The sequence below is a fragment of the Brienomyrus brachyistius genome, chromosome 14 (genome assembly GCF_023856365.1).
Source record: "Brienomyrus brachyistius isolate T26 chromosome 14, BBRACH_0.4, whole genome shotgun sequence".
Classification (NCBI taxonomy): domain Eukaryota; kingdom Metazoa; phylum Chordata; class Actinopteri; order Osteoglossiformes; family Mormyridae; genus Brienomyrus; species Brienomyrus brachyistius.
In genome coordinates, this window is record NC_064546.1 from 17377181 (window position 1) to 17395107 (window position 17927).

At 45.7% G+C, this 17927-nt stretch overlaps 1 protein-coding gene and 1 long non-coding RNA gene across 4 annotated transcripts in view; both read right to left on the bottom strand.

The window, feature by feature from the left end:
* Positions 1-304: 304 nt before the first annotated feature.
* Positions 305-2204, bottom strand: LOC125707697 (uncharacterized). Its single transcript, XR_007382345.1, has 3 exons — positions 1842-2204; positions 1071-1264; positions 305-431 (listed from the first exon to the last, which is right to left on the bottom strand). It is a non-coding gene; the product is annotated as an uncharacterized LOC125707697 (long non-coding RNA).
* Positions 2205-8076: 5872 nt separating this feature from the next.
* kif26ab (kinesin family member 26Ab) overlaps positions 8077-17927 on the bottom strand; it is a 71350-nt gene continuing 61499 nt past the window's right edge. For all 3 annotated transcript variants that reach the window (XM_048975202.1, XM_048975203.1, XM_048975204.1), the window contains 5 exons: positions 14131-17389; positions 13011-13207; positions 12172-12195; positions 11397-11547; positions 8077-10025 (listed from right to left, as the gene is read on the bottom strand). In XM_048975202.1, coding sequence (XP_048831159.1) covers positions 9847-10025; positions 11397-11547; positions 12172-12195; positions 13011-13207; positions 14131-17389 — 3810 coding nt within the window. In that variant the 3' untranslated portion in view covers positions 8077-9846. The remainder of the gene's footprint in view (positions 10026-11396; positions 11548-12171; positions 12196-13010; positions 13208-14130; positions 17390-17927) is intronic.

A 17927-nucleotide genomic window follows, 5' to 3' on the forward strand; every position in this document is an offset into this window, starting at 1 on the left:
TCGCCATGTTCTGCCCCCAATAAAACATTTTACATCAGCACAAATTGCATGCCCCCCCCCCCCCCCGAACACCTGGGCCTCTAACACTGCAACAAGTATTTTCAACCAGTAAGTTAAAATCCTGGAGCATTTTAAAAGTGTGATGCCACCAACATACAGGACGTTGCTCCCTGATGGAATATGGGACACAAAAAAGATTAAGGAGGATGAGATTTCAGGCTGTGCTCCAGCTGCCACCTGTGAACCACACCCAGGAACAGCACTCAGCCTTGCAGCCGCAAAAACATGGAGAGTTCCTACCTGTGCAGTGACAAAAGGTTCCTCTCTGTCTCTGGACAGACTCTTGTGGGAAAAGAGGCCCGGGAAGCAGGACAGAAGCCCCACCTCAGAGAATTCCTCCCAGGATTGGCAAATGTCCAAATATTTTTAATCTGAAAAATATTGTAAATATCTGTAACATTTTACTTGAGGGAGTACAAAAGCTTAATAGTAACCCAGTTTCTTCTGAAGTACAAATCCTGAACAAATATAGCTGCTACTTGAGATTAAAGGTGTATGATTATTATTATTATTATTATTATTCATTAATGATAAACAAAAATGAGATCAGTATTTAACTTGTGTTATTCATAACAGATATAGGGCCTACACAGAATTACAGAATTCCACACGCAGACTGTTTATCTGATGCATTTAATTCCTTGCTCTGCAGAGTGATCAATTCCTCTGAAAACACTGGACCAAATCCCTGGAGTCCCAGTAGGAAAGGTGGCTTTACGCACTGACATGAAACAGTAGGATAGATACTTCAGGATGGTTTGGCAGTAAACAAACAATTCTGCTAATTGGAAAAAAATCCTGGTCTCCTCCATGTAATTAGGTAGTGGAGGACAAGGGACTCTCCCCCCCCCCCCCCCGCCAACATGGGCAGGGAGGCAGACAGACACCATATGAACAATGGCGGGAGCGAGGTGCTGGATCTTACATGATTACTAGTGAAGCTAATTAACATATGAATATTTAATGTTTCTGCCCAGTTAGGAAATGAATGGGGTGTGGAGAGTGTTTACCTCGCAGTCTCGCTGATCAATGTGAGGTCCACTTTATTCCTCTCGCAAGTCGATCGTCAAACTTTATGAGTGTGAGTGATGGTCAGACTCGGCACTGCCAAGTTGTCCGCGGCCCACTTCGTTATGGCAGCCACGGACTGGGGGGGGGGGGGGTCAATCAAAGAGAAGGTCCCCCTTTCATGTGCTCTGGACTCCTGAACAAGCAGAGGTCACACCACCACCCTCCTAATACAGAACAACCTCTTCACTCAGAGTATCAAAGCACAGCGTCCTTAAAATTCACACAGTAAAAGGGGGGGCACATTGTCTCATTGCTCCAGCGTCTCCAATATTTAAACTAAAAAAAAGGGGATTCAGTCGTTTCTTTGTCATTTTAAACATGAAGTGTTTTAGAACGTCAAGATGGTGGCAGAAATCAAGGTTTTGAAAACACTCTGATTAAAAATACAGCACGAACCGAGAACAACCTAAAATCATGCTTTAGAAAAAGCTATAAGACTGTAGGAAAAAAGTATTCCAGTACGAACTGGTATCACAAAACATTTTACATGGTAGAAATCATTCAGTTTATACATCCTATGTGCTGCTTAATACATTTTCAGTGCGTTTGACCTTTAGATCTGCACCGGAGTAATCAGAGTTGTGGAGATTTGCTTGAATACAGAGCTGATAAAGGTCACTTGCATATGTAAAAGTTTGCACAGACATAATAAAAACACACATACACACACAACTCACAGACAAGGAGATGTGAAAATCTCTCGCACTCACATTGTCCTTAGACGGCTGTGTTAATCAGCACTTAGCTTCCCTGCTGGTCCAGCACTTCTGAGTGGGCTGGAGCCTGAGACTGCAGAGAGGTACCAGCCAGATGACGGGCTGCACACACTGCCAGAACACCTGCAGATTCTAGTGGATGTTTTTACATCCATCTCACACCACTCTATACTCAGAATGATTAATCACGTACAAACCATAGCAGAGCAAACAACACATGTCATGTAGCACCGCACAGGTGTGAGCATGCAGCGATCTACATCACTCACAAACATTCCCGTTTTTATCATTAAATAACACCCAAGATGCGGCGAAAATGTCTGCCTGCTCATCCAGACCACAGCTGAACATGTTCGGATTATCATCAGCCTGAGGTCCCTCAGCTCTGTATGACAAAGGCAGATTAGAAATAAACATTTAAGTGCTCTCATAGAAACGTAATCTAATATAAATGATAACATATCACGGAATGTTTTCATTTTGGTTATCAGTATGGGGGGGACGTTCATTAAATTTAAAAAAACACAACCGGCATCATAATTAGAAATGAAACATGGGGCTGTGTTCCAACGTGGCATGGAAACGAGCACAGATAACAGCTATGTATCCGTTTCTTTCATCTAATTATGGGAAATACATATATGTGTGTGTGTGTAGAGGGAGCGCTATGAATATTCATATCGACCAAAAACCCGCCAATCCCCCGGTTTTTTCTGCATCTCGAACACAAATATATATCATTATACAGTTCTGTGCAGATTTCATTATTTGTATTGGATCAGGACGACAATTCCTGAGAGGAAAAAAACTGAAATTAGCAAAGGTGTCGGCGCAATTGTGTCCCTACTGGTTTAGTTGGATTTAGGGTTTACTAGCTACTGAGCCTGACCTCAACAAACACAGCGGCGTTTCATTTTAAGTCAGCAGTAGATATTTTGTGGGAGTATAACTTCCCAGGTTAGATTATGTGTGCGGGGTTGGCAGACAATGACGCTTTCAGACGCAAGAAATCTTACGTTAAATCTATATTACTCCATTATAAACCTAGTACTAGCTACATCAAAAGCGTTGGAGTAGTTTGCAAATCCTACATACTATTTATAAGGTAATAAAACTGTTACAGAAAGAATCCTATTCACTCCCATTATATTCCAAAGAAGCCCGACATTTTCATGGCCGACATCTATATAAAACTATAGGCAACTCCCAGCAGAACAACCTGGACAGATTCTCTCTTTGAAATATATACCTATTTCAGTTTTGGGGTGAACTGCCCCGATACCGGTTTCACGGTAAATTTCCCGACAGTTAGTATTAACTTTTGAAATTTAAATCGTCTTTAATACTGGGATTTGGAGAAACCCACGTTAAATACTGTCCAGTATCAACCAAAGTTAACCAAAATTGTCGCTATAGCGACAGTCTGCCAGACGCAGGTGCATCGTGTAAGAACATGTCGAAATGCAGTGACAGCGATCCGGAGATTTTTTTAAATGTTAATTCATATTTCATATGGTTTTCATATGTTTCCATAAAGTATTGGCTATTTTCTTATTTTAATGTTTATGCAAGTACGAAAGCTCATACCGGTGGCGCAGTGGTTAGCGCCCCTGCTTTGCTGCCACAAAGTTCTCGGTTCGGACTTTCTCGTGTGGCGTTGCACGTTCAATCCGTGGGCTCCGGTTTCCTCCCACAGTCCAAAAGTGTGCAGACTTTTACATAGATTAATCATAGGTAGGAAAAGAATTGGATGTTTCCATCTTAGAAACGTCTTACGTATTGTCTCGGCAGAGTTCACTTAAGGCTATATAATACGGAAATGTGGATTGTAGGTATAATTCCTTACTAAACATGTTATTGCCGCAGTGAAGCCAGACAGTAAAATGTGCCCTGGGAATGTGCTTTTTACCTCTTTAAGCACAATTGATTGCTCAAGGCTTCTCCGCCAGCACTTAGAATATATGGTTGAGATGCAGAAACTAAATAATGTGATCAGCAAATATTGGGGGGGGGGGGGTACTTTTAAATGAGCTATTTCCAAGACTCTTGTAAAGCGCCCACTGTAGTCTACTTGAGCTCCTTTTCTGACTGCTGGCAGCGTATTTGCCTTGTGTGGGAAAAGCCATCAGCATGCAGGAAAACTGGTTTCGTTACATAGCATGGCGGCTTTAACATGCCACCCCCGCACCCCCAGTGCTACCGCCTCCCTCCCATTGATCGACACTATCCCATTTCACCATGAAGACCCTTTCTTCAGTTCCAGTTTGCCTGCGCCGTACTGCTCTGTGGCACATGCAAGACCCATTTGATTCGGTCCAACCCTGACACCCTCTCAACTGGGTGGGGGAGGGTGATCTATTTTCGTCAGCCGGATCCCACTGCTGGTGAGCTTGAATGGTCATGGCAGCTGGTGAGTGTCAGGAGTGCCAAACGGGATTGCCGCACTTTGATATCACCAACATACCGTCTGTCCACCACATTCCAACGCAACGTATTTGCATTCCCATTTCTCCAGCGCAGAATAGTATGATAATAACTCTTACTGCTTTTGATGACAGCATTAGTATTAGGCCAGGAGTCTCCTGCTCTCTTTAAAAATGTACCTTTGACTCTCTGACCTTGCATAAGCTGAGTTCTAGGCTTATACTCTGCACTCCAAGTCCAGACACTACAGTCAGAAAAGAACTGAAGGGGTGGCAGGTAGTATCTCCAGTAACAAGGCAGGACAACATCAAAATGGCAGATGCTCAAATTAACCCTGAAAGAAATACCTCAACCCCATGTATTATTTTAATAAAAGCCTCACAAACACATCACACAAAACAATGTGTTTGTGTTGTGTTGTGTAACTAGTTCAGAATTGTACAATAAGGTCAAGATCATAAGGTCATAAGATCACCCTCGAGCTGAACTACCGCCACTTACTGTTTCACCCTCAAACCGTCACCTATAGGGGGAGCCCTATGCAGCAGGTTTGAAGATGTGACCGATGTGTCTTCAAGGTGTGGTCTCCGGTTGTGGGAAAGTGCTGTATTCCCACATAGGCTGCCTCAGTCAGGGCAGTCAGAGGCTGACTGCTGCCCCTGGGGGTGAATTCACTGTGCAAAGTGCTAGCATCACTTGTCGCATTCAAAAACATGGCAGGCATTCATCGCAAACAATGCAGATTGGACCGAAAGTTGCCATTATCACTGTGATTTTACACGGTTTGTTGTATGAGAATGTATAAGTAATTGAGTGAAACTGAGGGAACAGCGATACCTAAGGCGTGACTGAAACACAAAGCACATTGGCAGCTCTGCTAGGAATCACACTTAGCTTCTAAAAGAGAATTTGGGGCATGAATGCTGGCAGACAGCGTCAAAACCCTGCCTTTATTACCTGAGGTTTTCAGTTCAATAGCCTTGCTTGTAAACAGTGAAAAGAAAATATTTTAATGCCAATGCCAGCCTGTCTTTTATCTACATATGCTTCCATTTGTATATTACCCATCTGTTCAAACTACTGTTTCCTATATGCTTTATTCATATTTTGTTTATAGAAACTATGAATGCTATATTAAGCATGTCAGCATTCCACACAGATTGTATAGGCTCGCATGGCTGATCACAGAACTAAAATGTCAGCGTGATATTTCTGTGGGTCTTGTCCCTTGTGGTTTTAATGATGCCCCTTCTCCCCCCACCCCCCTCCCAGATTGTGGGTGGCACGCGCCCCGGGACGAGTGCCCGCATGCATGCTTCGCCCAATCACGGCGTGCCACACGTCGGCACGTCAGTGCCACTTTGCAGATAAATAATAGGCACTCGACTGCTTTTAAGATTTCATCTTGATTGCAGCCAGCACTGCCGGAGCCAGCAGGCAATGGGATTAGTGAGGCCCTCAGCTTGCCACCGCTGGGCATCATGCCTTCCTCTCTTCTGTGGATAAATTGCACGGGCGTCCTGCCCATTGCCTGACCACAATGGTAAAATCCGGCCTTGCAGATCAAGGCAACTAAATGCTGTTAACATTCCAGACGGGAACAAGGGAACTGATTTAGTTTGACCCTTAGACATAGACTTAGCACACCGTGCAGTGTGTGGTCCAAGCTGAGATTACCTCACCGGTTATTATAAGAACCTTATCCTTATATGTCCTTGAAAGCTACAGGAACAACCAGGTTTCTATGGTGAATGAATGGGATGTGGCTAACCCTATCAGAATATGGTGACTCCAGGACAGAGATGTTATTCAGTCTCAATATTGCACCAAGTGTTGTATATAATAGGTATGTGTTGTCTCCTAGTGTGCAGGCATCACTGAATTGAGTTCATTGAGTTATCTGCCATGACATGTTGTCATCCTTGTCCCTTTTTTGGGGAAAGGAAATTAAAATGTGCTATCTGTAGCTCCCGATAAAAACTAGGATTAAACTTCAATGAGAGCCATTAGGCAGTGAATAGGACGCTGCCTGCTTTTTTATTAGAAGACAAGCAATGTGTCTGCAGATTTGATTAGAGATGTAGTGCCCAGCTGCGCTCCTGAGGCAGCCAAATAATCTTTCTTTTTTAATAAGTTGGACTTCCAAGGAAGAATGCATTATGGAACATGCCCATCCAGAAGACCATTCATCTCATGTAAAGAAAGGAGATGAAAACAAGGACACTGTTTGGTCCCCAGTCCGCCGCATTAAATGATTCATTCAAATGATTCATTCAGACGCAAAGCTGGCCAGAGATGTGCCTGTGAATGTTTAGTTTTCAGCATGAATCGAGGGGGTGCTGGCTGCTCATTCAACTTTTCACTGAAGGACTTTGTCGTTAAATGAAGATATAGCTATCAGAGAAAAACAGAAACATCAAAAACTATAATCTCTCCCTAAGGTAGTAAAAAAAAAACAGAAAAAAGCAGATAATTATTGCACCAAAAGCAAATACACGTAAAACAAGAGTATCAAAAGTAATCGAGCCAAAGCGGCAGAAATGAACAATCCCCTCTGACAAGCAACAATTAACAGTTGTCCCTGATTTATTATGTGCTATTTACCAGAACATTAAACTGGACCCAGCGAACCATGCCTGAGTCTAAACATGCCAAGGGAGTGTATTGGTAAAGCCTTCCATCATACTAATAATATCTGGAGAAAATCCTCATGCATTGCTGAAGACTACAATTATATCTCGAACAGAATTAAGCTGTTGTGAAATCAGAGAGGGAGCCTGAAGCCAAAATTCAAAGAAGATGTTGCTAGGACTAGTGTAGCTTAAACCCAGACTAAGGGAGATAATGGGAAGGGTAGCTGCTGTTAAGACATGCATCTTCTGATGGTCTTATCAAAGCCATAATTGGGGAATCATCATCAAGGATTGTTTTCTGGTTACAGTAAGGGGTGATCTCTATTCTTCTCTACTTGTGGAAGTCTGATGAATGGATTTTCAACCACTAATACTATTATTTGCAATGTGATTAAATGGCTGCTCTTCACAAGCAAGGAGCACCTAGCAAAGTAGCATTGACACAGCATCGAGGAAATGTCAGGTATCTGGTCAGTAGTTGATTACACTGATTCTCCCTTCCTTGCCTCCCCACCCAATATATATTTTTTTCTATTGAGTCTTCCAAGTAAGAACTGCAGATCCCATCCTGTTTCGCAGCAGATCCCCATGGCAGGACCACAGCAGCAGAGCCACCTGCTGCCAGGCCTGACCCAATCAGACCAGGTTCGCCTCTTGGGTCCCACTTCACCCCACACCTCATCTCGGAGGGAAAGTGGTGTCTGGCCAATGTCAGCCATGCTGTCTAGGGTGTCAGGAAAGTGCCTTCTGCAAACATTGTGAAGGATGGCTTTCGGGCTTAAGACAAATGTCTTGTGGGAGGTTCCTTTACCGATCCGTCATGTCATAAAGGCAGTGGACATAATGCACTGTTTACAAGCTCAGCAGTCTACCTCAAGTATGGTGAAATGTGTGCCTGCAAAATCATGCTAATTCCATACAGTGTTTTATACCAGGCTTTTTCTGATGCAGTTCAGGTCGTGGAAAGCTGTCACACTGCTCTTTTAAGAATGACTACCCACAATACCTTTCTTCATGCTCTAGTTCATCATCCACATCTCTAGAAGTCAGCAACGGGCCAATGATAATAGATCAGTGATCTATTACATAACAGATCTACAGACCTATGTATTCTGCTAAGAGAATTACATGGATTTAAGATGATGCAAACAAAACTGCAGCAGAACCAAGAATTAAGAAGGGACATCTTTTATTCACAAGTAAAAGTCAACGCAGGCTGGCATACTATACATCTATACACAGTATCCGGAATCCCTGTACAAAACCAGAGACATTAGAAAATAGGTTTTGATATGAAATGTAACCATACATATACTGTCATTACCTTTCATAAAAATGTTTCTGTTTGGCAATAGTCAGTTCTTGTAACTAACTGCATTCTTCTCAGGGATTTATTACAAAATAACAGTAAAGGCAAAATATGGATAATACAAAACAATGAATAAAAATATCATGCAGCATCTTCAGAAAAGGACCTGAGAATATATTTTTAAAAAAGAACAACAGAGGTCTCAGAGTCGTAAACCCAAAACAGTTAAATGAGCCAGAGCTTGTTTGTTTCTGCCTCTGAAAACCCAAAATGGGCTTCAATGGCTGAAGCAGAGGACTGAACAGAGACTCACACTGGCAGCTACACTGGGCCGAAGTGCGGTTTGTTCTCCTAGTCCGTGGCACCAGCATCATAGGGCATTTCCGTGGCTGAAACCATTGACAGAACTGATCTGGAACCAGTTTACTTACTTCAGCAGTGTCTACGAGAACCCAGCATTTGTGACAAGTGGAACAGAAAGAGAATTAAGAGAGTACTCAAACCCCTGGCTTAGAGTGAGACTGCAAAGTCTGCAGCAGACATTAGGACTGTGGGCACCTTTAAGCTCCATACACGAAGGGTGAAGCTCCTGTGGCGAGTGTGGCGGTATGCATAGAGCACCTGCCCGTTCAGCATCAGCACCGCTAGAAGCCCTGGCCTGTTGCCGTGCCAATGTCCACTTAACCGCTGCAGACAAACATGCACGCGGGGTAAATTTCTCAGGGTAGCTTCAGTTTCTGACCTAAGCGGCTCCTTCCGGCAGATGACTGGGCTGCCACGGGCAAGTCGCCGTTTCACTGGATCGCCCCTAACTCACACAATCTCCTCCACAATCTCACTGAACTGGCCATTGGCGGTCTATGGGCCTGCAGGGGAAGTCGTGATCAAGGCAACGGGAGGGAGGTGGAACAGTTCGGTTAATCAGCCCCCACCGGGCCGAAGGAGGTGCATCGTAACAGTGAGTCCTCAACAACAAAATAACGTAACAAAACAACTACAACAAAAAACCAAATAATCCCTAAGGTCCGCAGGCTACATGACCAGGGCACAGGCTGACTGAGGTTTTAACATGAGAAAGGCAACGTCTAGGATGCAATAACATTACCTTATTGCTCATCTTTTCTCTCATTTTATTTCATTTTTTTTTTACCTAAAATGATATTTTACATACTGTATGATGATATAAATACACTGTACAATGCAATATAAAATATGTTTCTTTTTCTTAAAAGGAATATGCTTAGGGCTTTGCTTAGGTATGCTGGCTTTATTTTTTTTTCACTAGCACCATACAAAAAATATTCACTGGAAATCAGTCTGTAAAAAAAGGCACTTTTTGGCTTGGGTAAAAAAAACGGCGGCCCCTTCTTCCTCATCGCAGTTGAGTGAAAGCCGTTCTGCCAGAGCTAAAGTCTTGCTTTCCTCCTATTTGTCCGATGCTGTGAGATTCACAGAGGGTTTCTTTCGTGCCGCTTCTCCTCTCCGAACTCCCACATCTCCAGTTTTGTGGGTCGTGTACTTCCCGCCTCGCTGTCACGGTCTCGCCCAACTTGCTGCTACTCTTCGCCGTCCTTCCATGCCGACTTTCCAGATTCTATCGCCCCCTCCCCCCCCCCCACGTGCACCTCCCTCCTCACACCTCCACTTCTCGTAATCCTTCTTGCGTGTCGGTTGCCACCCCAATGTCGAAGCAGGTCACCATCATGATACGTGACTTGCACAGGTTGACATAGTACTCCAGCTCGTCTGTGGCCTGTTCTAGGGCCTCCAGGTACTCCTGCGACTCCTTGTCTAAATCCTGGTCCACCTCAACTACAGGAGGACAGAGAGACAGCAAAATATGCAACATATTAGCTGAAAGAGCAGGATAACATCATCTGTAAGTTTTAGGCTAGGAGAGTCCACCTCCACTTAAATAGCCAGGACTGAGGACCCTTTAAAATTGTAAGCCTTCCATTCATACATGTGACAATTACATTTTTTAAATGTAAGTGTGTGTTCCTCCTGTACAAGGGGTACCGACGACTGGTAAATATCTCTGGCTAGACAGGGACAGGGGGAGCCTTTTAAAAACCCCACCCGCAGAGAGTCGGGGTGGTCTAAAAGGAGCAGCACAGCCCTAAAATAGCAGTAGGCCAATTGCACTTTATTGATTTCAAGACACAGTGAAAGCTGCGGCTTTCAGCCGCATGAAATGCTGTCATGTTCATTCTCAGGCGGAGCTTAAAGACGGCGCTGCATGAATTTGGCAGAAAAAAAATTAATAGCCTTGCTTTGTGACCTTTACAGACCTTATATATTTCCTTCCTCTGTGGTGCAGAGAAAGGTATCACTTATGCAAGAGAAACCTTTAAAAGGTCTTTCGGTTTTGAAAGGGAGAGGCTGGTTTTCCTCTAATTGTATTGAATGTAAGAACATTAATATCTAATTTTTACTTTCTTTGCCTGAAGCGAGACCAAGAAACTGCTTTGAAAATTAGCAGATATTAATGGACATATTTCCAGCATCTGAGAATCAAAGATCGAGATAAATTACCCCGGAGCAACTTTACCACACTGCTGTAAATAACAGCTAACAGTCTCTTTGTTCACCCATTTCAGCAGCACAAAACTACATGCACTCGTCCTTTTTTGTCACTCAACGGTGGACTCTGCTACACCACCGACGTCAGATGGACGGTGGCAGCGAAAGCTGGGCTATGAACAGGCCGCAACGCAATAACATGCATGCAGAAGCTCGGGAGCTCACATCCTGCAGGGTGCACGGGCTCCAGTGATGATTACACAGTGGGGAGGGTTAATGTAGTCTGCCTGCAGCTTTGGGCATTAATAAAAGTGGTCTTGCCTTGATTAGATATAGGGTAACAGCTACCTATGCTCAGTGCTGAAGAAATTACTCACAAAAATAATCCATTACAGACGGTTCAGGCCCAGAAAATACAAATCCAGACCAAGGTTTTGTTTCAACCAGCTAATTTAGTGTAACTTTCCTGGCAATGCCTATGCTTCACAAACAGTAATGGGAACAGACAAGATGACAGTCTGATGCTCACAGTTTAATTTCCATTGAGGATGACCTAACACTGGAAATGTAGTCCATATAGAGAATGTTCAGTATTTCTCCAGAGAGGAGTAGGACCACAGTTTAGCAGCAGTGTGTGATGGCCACTCTGCCAGTACTCACACTCTCCTGTCCACTTGTTGGGATCCATCATCAGCCTGTGCTTGGTGTCCTCAAGTTCCACCTTCAGCATCTCGTGCTTGGCCTTCAGCTCCCGGATCTGCTGCTGCCTCCTCTCCAATAGCTTCAGCCTGGTGTTGAAATAAAGCAGGCCCTGCCAGGGTGGGGGGGGGGGGGGACAGTGAGCCACCACACACAGGGGAGCCACGATCCAGATACTATTGATGGCTTTTTTCACACTAGCTCAGTGTTTCCCAATCTTGTGCTTAGGGACTCACAGACAGTCCATGTTTTTGCTCCCTCCCTGTATGGAGCAAAAATGTGGACTGTCGTTAGGGAGCTCAGAGGGAGCTAAATATGGACCGACTGTAGGTCCCAAGGGAGTAGACTGCACTAGGTGAATTCCAAGGGATACTGTATCTGAACAGGGAATGAAACTAGCATCCCCAATATATAAATATGTATACATGTGAGGCAGCATCCTAAGAAGCGCAATAATGACAGATGATTTTTTTGTTCCTGTCCTTGACGGTAGCATGTGTTACCACAGAAGAATTACAGGATATACAATTACACCCTATAATTTCAGTCGCGGTGTTTTCCAGGTATTGTCGTGTAAGAGGACTTGTTTCCGCTTGTAACGTACATTGTAATAATTCTAGGTCCTCTGGCCTTGCGCAATGAATGAATGATACCCCCATTTTATAAAACCCTCCCTGGCCAAAGTCCTAAATTCAGCTCACAATTTAGACACGCCCATCCTGCCCCATCGACATACCTTTTCGACATCCTGAAAAGGTTGCTAGAGAAAGGAAAGAGAACGGAGAGAGCAGTGTGATTAAACGGACGAAAGGCCACATACCCAACAAGCACACGTACTCGCACACACACCAGCATGGTAGAGTTGAGTTAGTAGCAATGCTATCGGCTCTGGGACAGGCATTCCATTATGTGTGATTCAGCCATCGTTACTTTCAAAGACGAATTGAAGATCATCTTTTCCTAATTGAAACTAAATCAAACGACCATCCAGCTGATTTAATATCTCCCTTCAACAACTCTCCACCGGGCTGACTCCAGCTTGTAGGGATGGTTAATGACCCATGGAAGCGGGGGCCGCCATAAAGAGTGATCAAGCATCCTCAGATGGAGACCTTCATCCATCACATGCTCCTCAGTTACACCAGGGCTTTGCCTCATACCCACTTCCGAGGGCCATCCTGCGAATCAGTCATACCTAAACCAATTAACCCCAGGCAGTAATTGCTTGTGCGATACCCCCCCCCCCACATTTCTACAGAGACCCACATGACAAAAAAAAACAGCCAGCAAGCCGTCACAGGTACTTAAACACAGTCATTTGCAGCCAAGTGGATGGAAGAATGTCAGGCAGTCAAAACTGACGTCCATTGATAAAGAACCAACCTACCAAAGACTCTGTGCCTGTCCTGTATCTGGACTATCAAGAATGCGGCCAGGAACAAAACACATTTTCCTGAACCTTAAGCAGGTTTAACTGACAAAATAATTCCATGGCCCCACGCAAAAGAGTCAAACTCAGCTCAAGACAGATTTGATGACAGAGCCACATTCCCCTCTTAGCAACCAGCAGCTCACCTCGGCCACATCCTCCATCCGTCGCCTCTGTAGCCGCTCCACATCATCAATCTCATACACCTTGATCTCGAAGGGCTCCTTCAGCGTGCCGGGCAGCAGCGGGGGCAGGTCCACCCACTGCCCAGTGGTGCTGGGCTTCCACCCCAGTGAAGAGCTGTCCGGGAGGGGGGCAGGGATCAAACGTCTCCTCTGGAGACCTGAAGGCACAACAAATAAAAAAATAAATAAACCAGTCAGCGATCGAAGTCAGATCAGAGAAATATACATCAGGCTTATCCAGCAGTACGCAGCAATATTAATAAATATGTATGAGGCCAAAGATCTGAAGCGATACCAGGCTTGAACCTGCGGGTGGTATTGATTGCATGCATATAGTGTATGGTGCTATCTATTGCACCTACAACAGATATGAATTACACAAGTCGACAACATAAATCTGAGAGTGAATAGGATCGCCTGATGAGATTCAACAGGAGGGCAATTCAATATAGTTCTATTCCGTGCATCGGATATATCTTAAATTGCACGTTGCATGGGTATCTGAATGCAAGATAATGTTCTAAGGCTAGAAGGACCAGGACTCAATTGTTGTTTCATGTTCACAGCATTTATGCATTAAAGTATACACCTTGCTCTCAATTCTAGCAGTTATTACCTATCATGACAAAGAGTTCGATCCTCAAACCGCTGAACTTCCTAACAATCCGACTGTGCTACAGCACGATTCTGAAGCTTAGAGATACATATTTATGAATAATGGAATATAAAAACTGCAAGCAAACCATTAACACCATGATGGGAGACTCATACACATACATTTTGCCCACATAGCAGCTGGTGGTTATTTATAGACGTTACTCAATTGTGAAACCAGGGAGTCTTGTGCCAGTCAAACATCTCTAAAAAGGCAATGGCTGGGTGTCACTGAAGAGTTTGTATGACAGCACAAAATGTTATTTTGCTGCTAAAGTGAGATATATCCTTCGCTTTCCCATGTAGCAAAGAATAATTTTATTTATAGCCTTTTGGCAACACGTGAACTGATTCAGGGGTCCTGAATATTCTGATGCTGAATAGAATAGCAGACTGTTTGAGGAAGAATTATAGATTGACAACTCACCATTCGACCTTTTCTTGGGGGATCTGGATGCCCTGGTACGGCCGGAAGAGGACATGCCGCTCTCGCTCATGGAATCGTGGGCTGAGGAGGCGCTGCCCGTGGCCTCACTGTCCCGGATCATGCTCTCATACCCACTGCTGCCCCCGCTGTGATAGAAGAGGGCAGTGCGACCCATGGCAGGGGGCAGCTCCCCACTGAGAACACTACTGTTATCGCTTCCATGTCCGCTGCTGTACCGCTGCGGCCGCCGCGGAGCAGTGATCTTGCTGTACGGGGAGGGCAGTGTGAGGGCGGTGGACTTGTCATCACTGAGGTTTACCCCACTGTCATTGCCACTGTCTGAGTCTGCCGAGCCCCTGAAGTGCTTCCCAGGGCCGCCTGAAGCCAGCTCGCTGACCCGACTATTGGCAGCTCGGATGGCTTGCTTTGTTCCCATGATGGTGCCCCTCCCAGGCTTGCTGTTGACCCCGGTGACAGAACGAGGCCCCAACTTCCCTGTGGGAGGCAGGCCGGTGTTGCGTGCGGCTGGAGCAACTAGAGATTTGGTAGAAGAACTCAAGGCCTTAGAACTACTTGAAGATATTGAGCGGGTCTTACTCCCACTGACACTCATAGTCTTGGGGTTGACACTGCCTTTCAACATCCCTGCTTTTCCTGGGGTCCCTGGCACGACACAAGGAGGCGGAGAAATTGCAGTGGGCGTGGAGGCAGCAGTCGGAGCCCCAAGTCTTGGCACTGACCTACTGGATTTTCCACTACTGCCCAGACTTGCCCCACTGTTTTCTCTATATAATCCTGGCTTGGATCCCACAGAACACAAGCTGTCACATCTTTCTAGGGATGTCTGACTCCCATACCACTGTCCAGTGTCCCCTTTGCCTCCTCTTGTCTTAAGACTGGATGTTGCTTTGCCTGAGCTGCAGTCCACTTTTAGGCTGGATGTTTTGTGGCTGCCGGAATTACTTCTGAGCCGCATCTCAAGCTCATCTTCTGATGAAGCTGTTCTTGGTGCTGGGGACTTTCCTCCATCGATACCTGCTGACTTTAAGGCACTTGGGGGCAACAAGATCCGATTTTTCTGATCTAGGCTGGATTTACGGACGGGTGGAGCAGGAGGAGAGCTGCCACCAGGCTTTGGTAGCATACTACCTTTCTGTCCATTTGTCTTTTTCCCCAATGAAGAAAACTTCAGACTAACAGCTCCAGCCATGACATCTTGGGTCCCCCGGGAATCAGAAGAGTTATGGATGACAGGGACAGTGCCCAGAGTGGTTGCCCCACGTCGAAACTGTGGCATTTTACTCAGAGTCTCTGTTTTCTTGCTACTAGATTTCTCACAGCCATCCACCACCCTTTGGGATGAGGTAGACACAAGTGTCTTAGGCGGTCGAGGTACACTGTTGCTGTTCATATCAGGCTTCCTGGAGGGTATGCTGCTTGTGGCATTCCTAGAGAACTTCCCTGCAGAACTGGAGTCACTGGCTCGAGAGTCTGACGGATTATCGATGCGTAGCCAGGGGTCTTCTTGCTTGCCTTCCTGCCTCTGCAGTTCACGACTACTGCTGCTCTGGGGAGCAGATGAGGTAGGTTTAATTTTTTTGGGAAGACTGGAGTGAACTCCTTGAGGGATCTGCGATGGCTGCGAACTGTTAAGAGTATTCGCTTTTGTCTCTTTAGAAATTCTTGTGGCCACTTTTATGGACTCCGGCGATGACGGACACCTTGTTATGCTCAGCGAGAGTTTGCTGGATGTGACACTGTCACTGTCCATCTCAGAGAAGCAAAAGCCACTGTCATTCAAGGAGCTCTTGACATCCTGAGGGGTAAATGGCTCCTTGTGGAACATGCCAAGGGAATCCAAATAGAAGGTACCCTCTGGACCAATGTGCTTAGGCTGCTGCAAAAACCTATCTGCAGAAGGAGTGCCTTCACCCTCAAGTGTACCCACACTCACTTCGGTGAGCCAGGAACTGATGGAAGAACACCTACTTCCAGGGCAGTCAAACACTTCCTCTGGCACTATGTCAGTGTTTATACCGGACGCACCTTCCTGGGACATGTAAGCATCAAACTCATCATTGATGCTGCTGATGATGCTAACTGGCCGAGAGCCCGAAGCCAAGGCTTGGAGGGAGCAGTCACTGTTGAAGCTAATGATGCTTGAGGGCCTCCCATTGTCTATGATACTGCCTATGGATAGCTCCTCCACCACAGTGAACACCAGCTCATCCTCTCCATTGAGCTCCACAGGCTGCTGCAGGGTGACTGTAGTCCTCAAGATATCCCTGTCGAAGCATCTTCCCCTAATGGTAGAGCGCAGGTGGCTCACCTCCATGGGGGACCTACTCATGGGGTTGGGTCTTCCAAGGACCGGGGAGTTCCCAGGCTCCCTTCGCTTCAGTGCTTGGTGACTCATTCCTACTGGTGGCATCCTCATTTCAGAGCTTCCCTCTGACTCGGGATAAAGTGTCCTAGGCTCTCTCTGTTGGGGAGGAGGAGGCGCGGGTTTGGGGAGGGGCCTCTTGTTGACATAGACCTTCTCCCGCACCACCGGTTCAGAGTCCTGAGACGTGGTGCTAACATACTTAGATGTGACTTCTCGTCCATCTGACGCGAGCACCTTCTCCCCATCCGCACTTGTTCGACTCAGACTTTCCACAACACCCCCATCAGAAGCAGATGTTGACCACTTGGAATGTTCTGCTGTGGACTTGAATGGAGGGCTGCAAGTCAGATTAGCTGATGTACACTGAGGGGACTGCCTAGGTGAGTTGTTCTCCGGGTAGGAGGTCCTTGGAGGCACTGCAGCATTGTCTTTAGCTTTAGCGGCTCCATTGTCTAACTTGGGCCCAGTCTGAGAGCCCTTGCCTTCCGCAGGGAAAGCAGTTGGCTCTTCACTGCCGTCGATACACTCCAGACGCTCCTGAAGCTCTGCAAATGTGTTGCATTTGAAGTGGTCCCGGTCCACAACACCGTCCTTGGTGCGCTTCCTATTGAGGGAGGGGATGATAGGCACAAATGCGGGTGGACCTTCATTGTCGCTGAGCTCGCGGTCCGAGAGAGCGGCTCCCCCAGGTCCCACATAGATGACAGTATCACAGGACTGCTCACTACTAGAGGAGTAGTCCGGGTCACTGACTAGGACTGGTAGGTCTGGATCCAGTGCAACCGTTCTGGGATGAAAGGGTCTCAGGTGCGGCGGCCGGCGGATTCTGCCTTCCTCACAGGAGCTCTCCCCACCGGAGGAGCTCGACGCATACTGAAAACATTACAGAGACAGTACAATTAAACATTTTTCAAAGCAGACATCTAGTTTTACCACTGGGCCTCGTTACATCCAAAATTGCTTTAATTCACGACTCTGAGCCCTGTCACTAATCACTGAATTATTTAATGACAAATCTGCACTCAGGACACAGTTAACCTGAGGGTAAATATCAATGGCGTCGATATGGTAAAGGTGAAAAGTGCACACCAATGGGGGACCACAAAAGCACTGGTCAATATTACAACATCACCACCAAGCTGTGCGTTACGACTGTGTCCCAGCCAGCATTATAAATATGTGCTGTCTTTCTGGCTCGTTATTCTGAAAGTATATTTCCTTAATCTAAGTACATTCATTACCCACCTCCCAAGGCACACATATTGATTACACAGTGTAGATAAACAAGAAAAACTAACTCTGAATCATTGCTATAACTGGCGTTCGTTAACAGAGATGCTGATTAATTTTATAGATCTTAAAGGTTCCCGTGCTGGGGACGTTTCACCACCCCGACCATTTATCGAGTCAA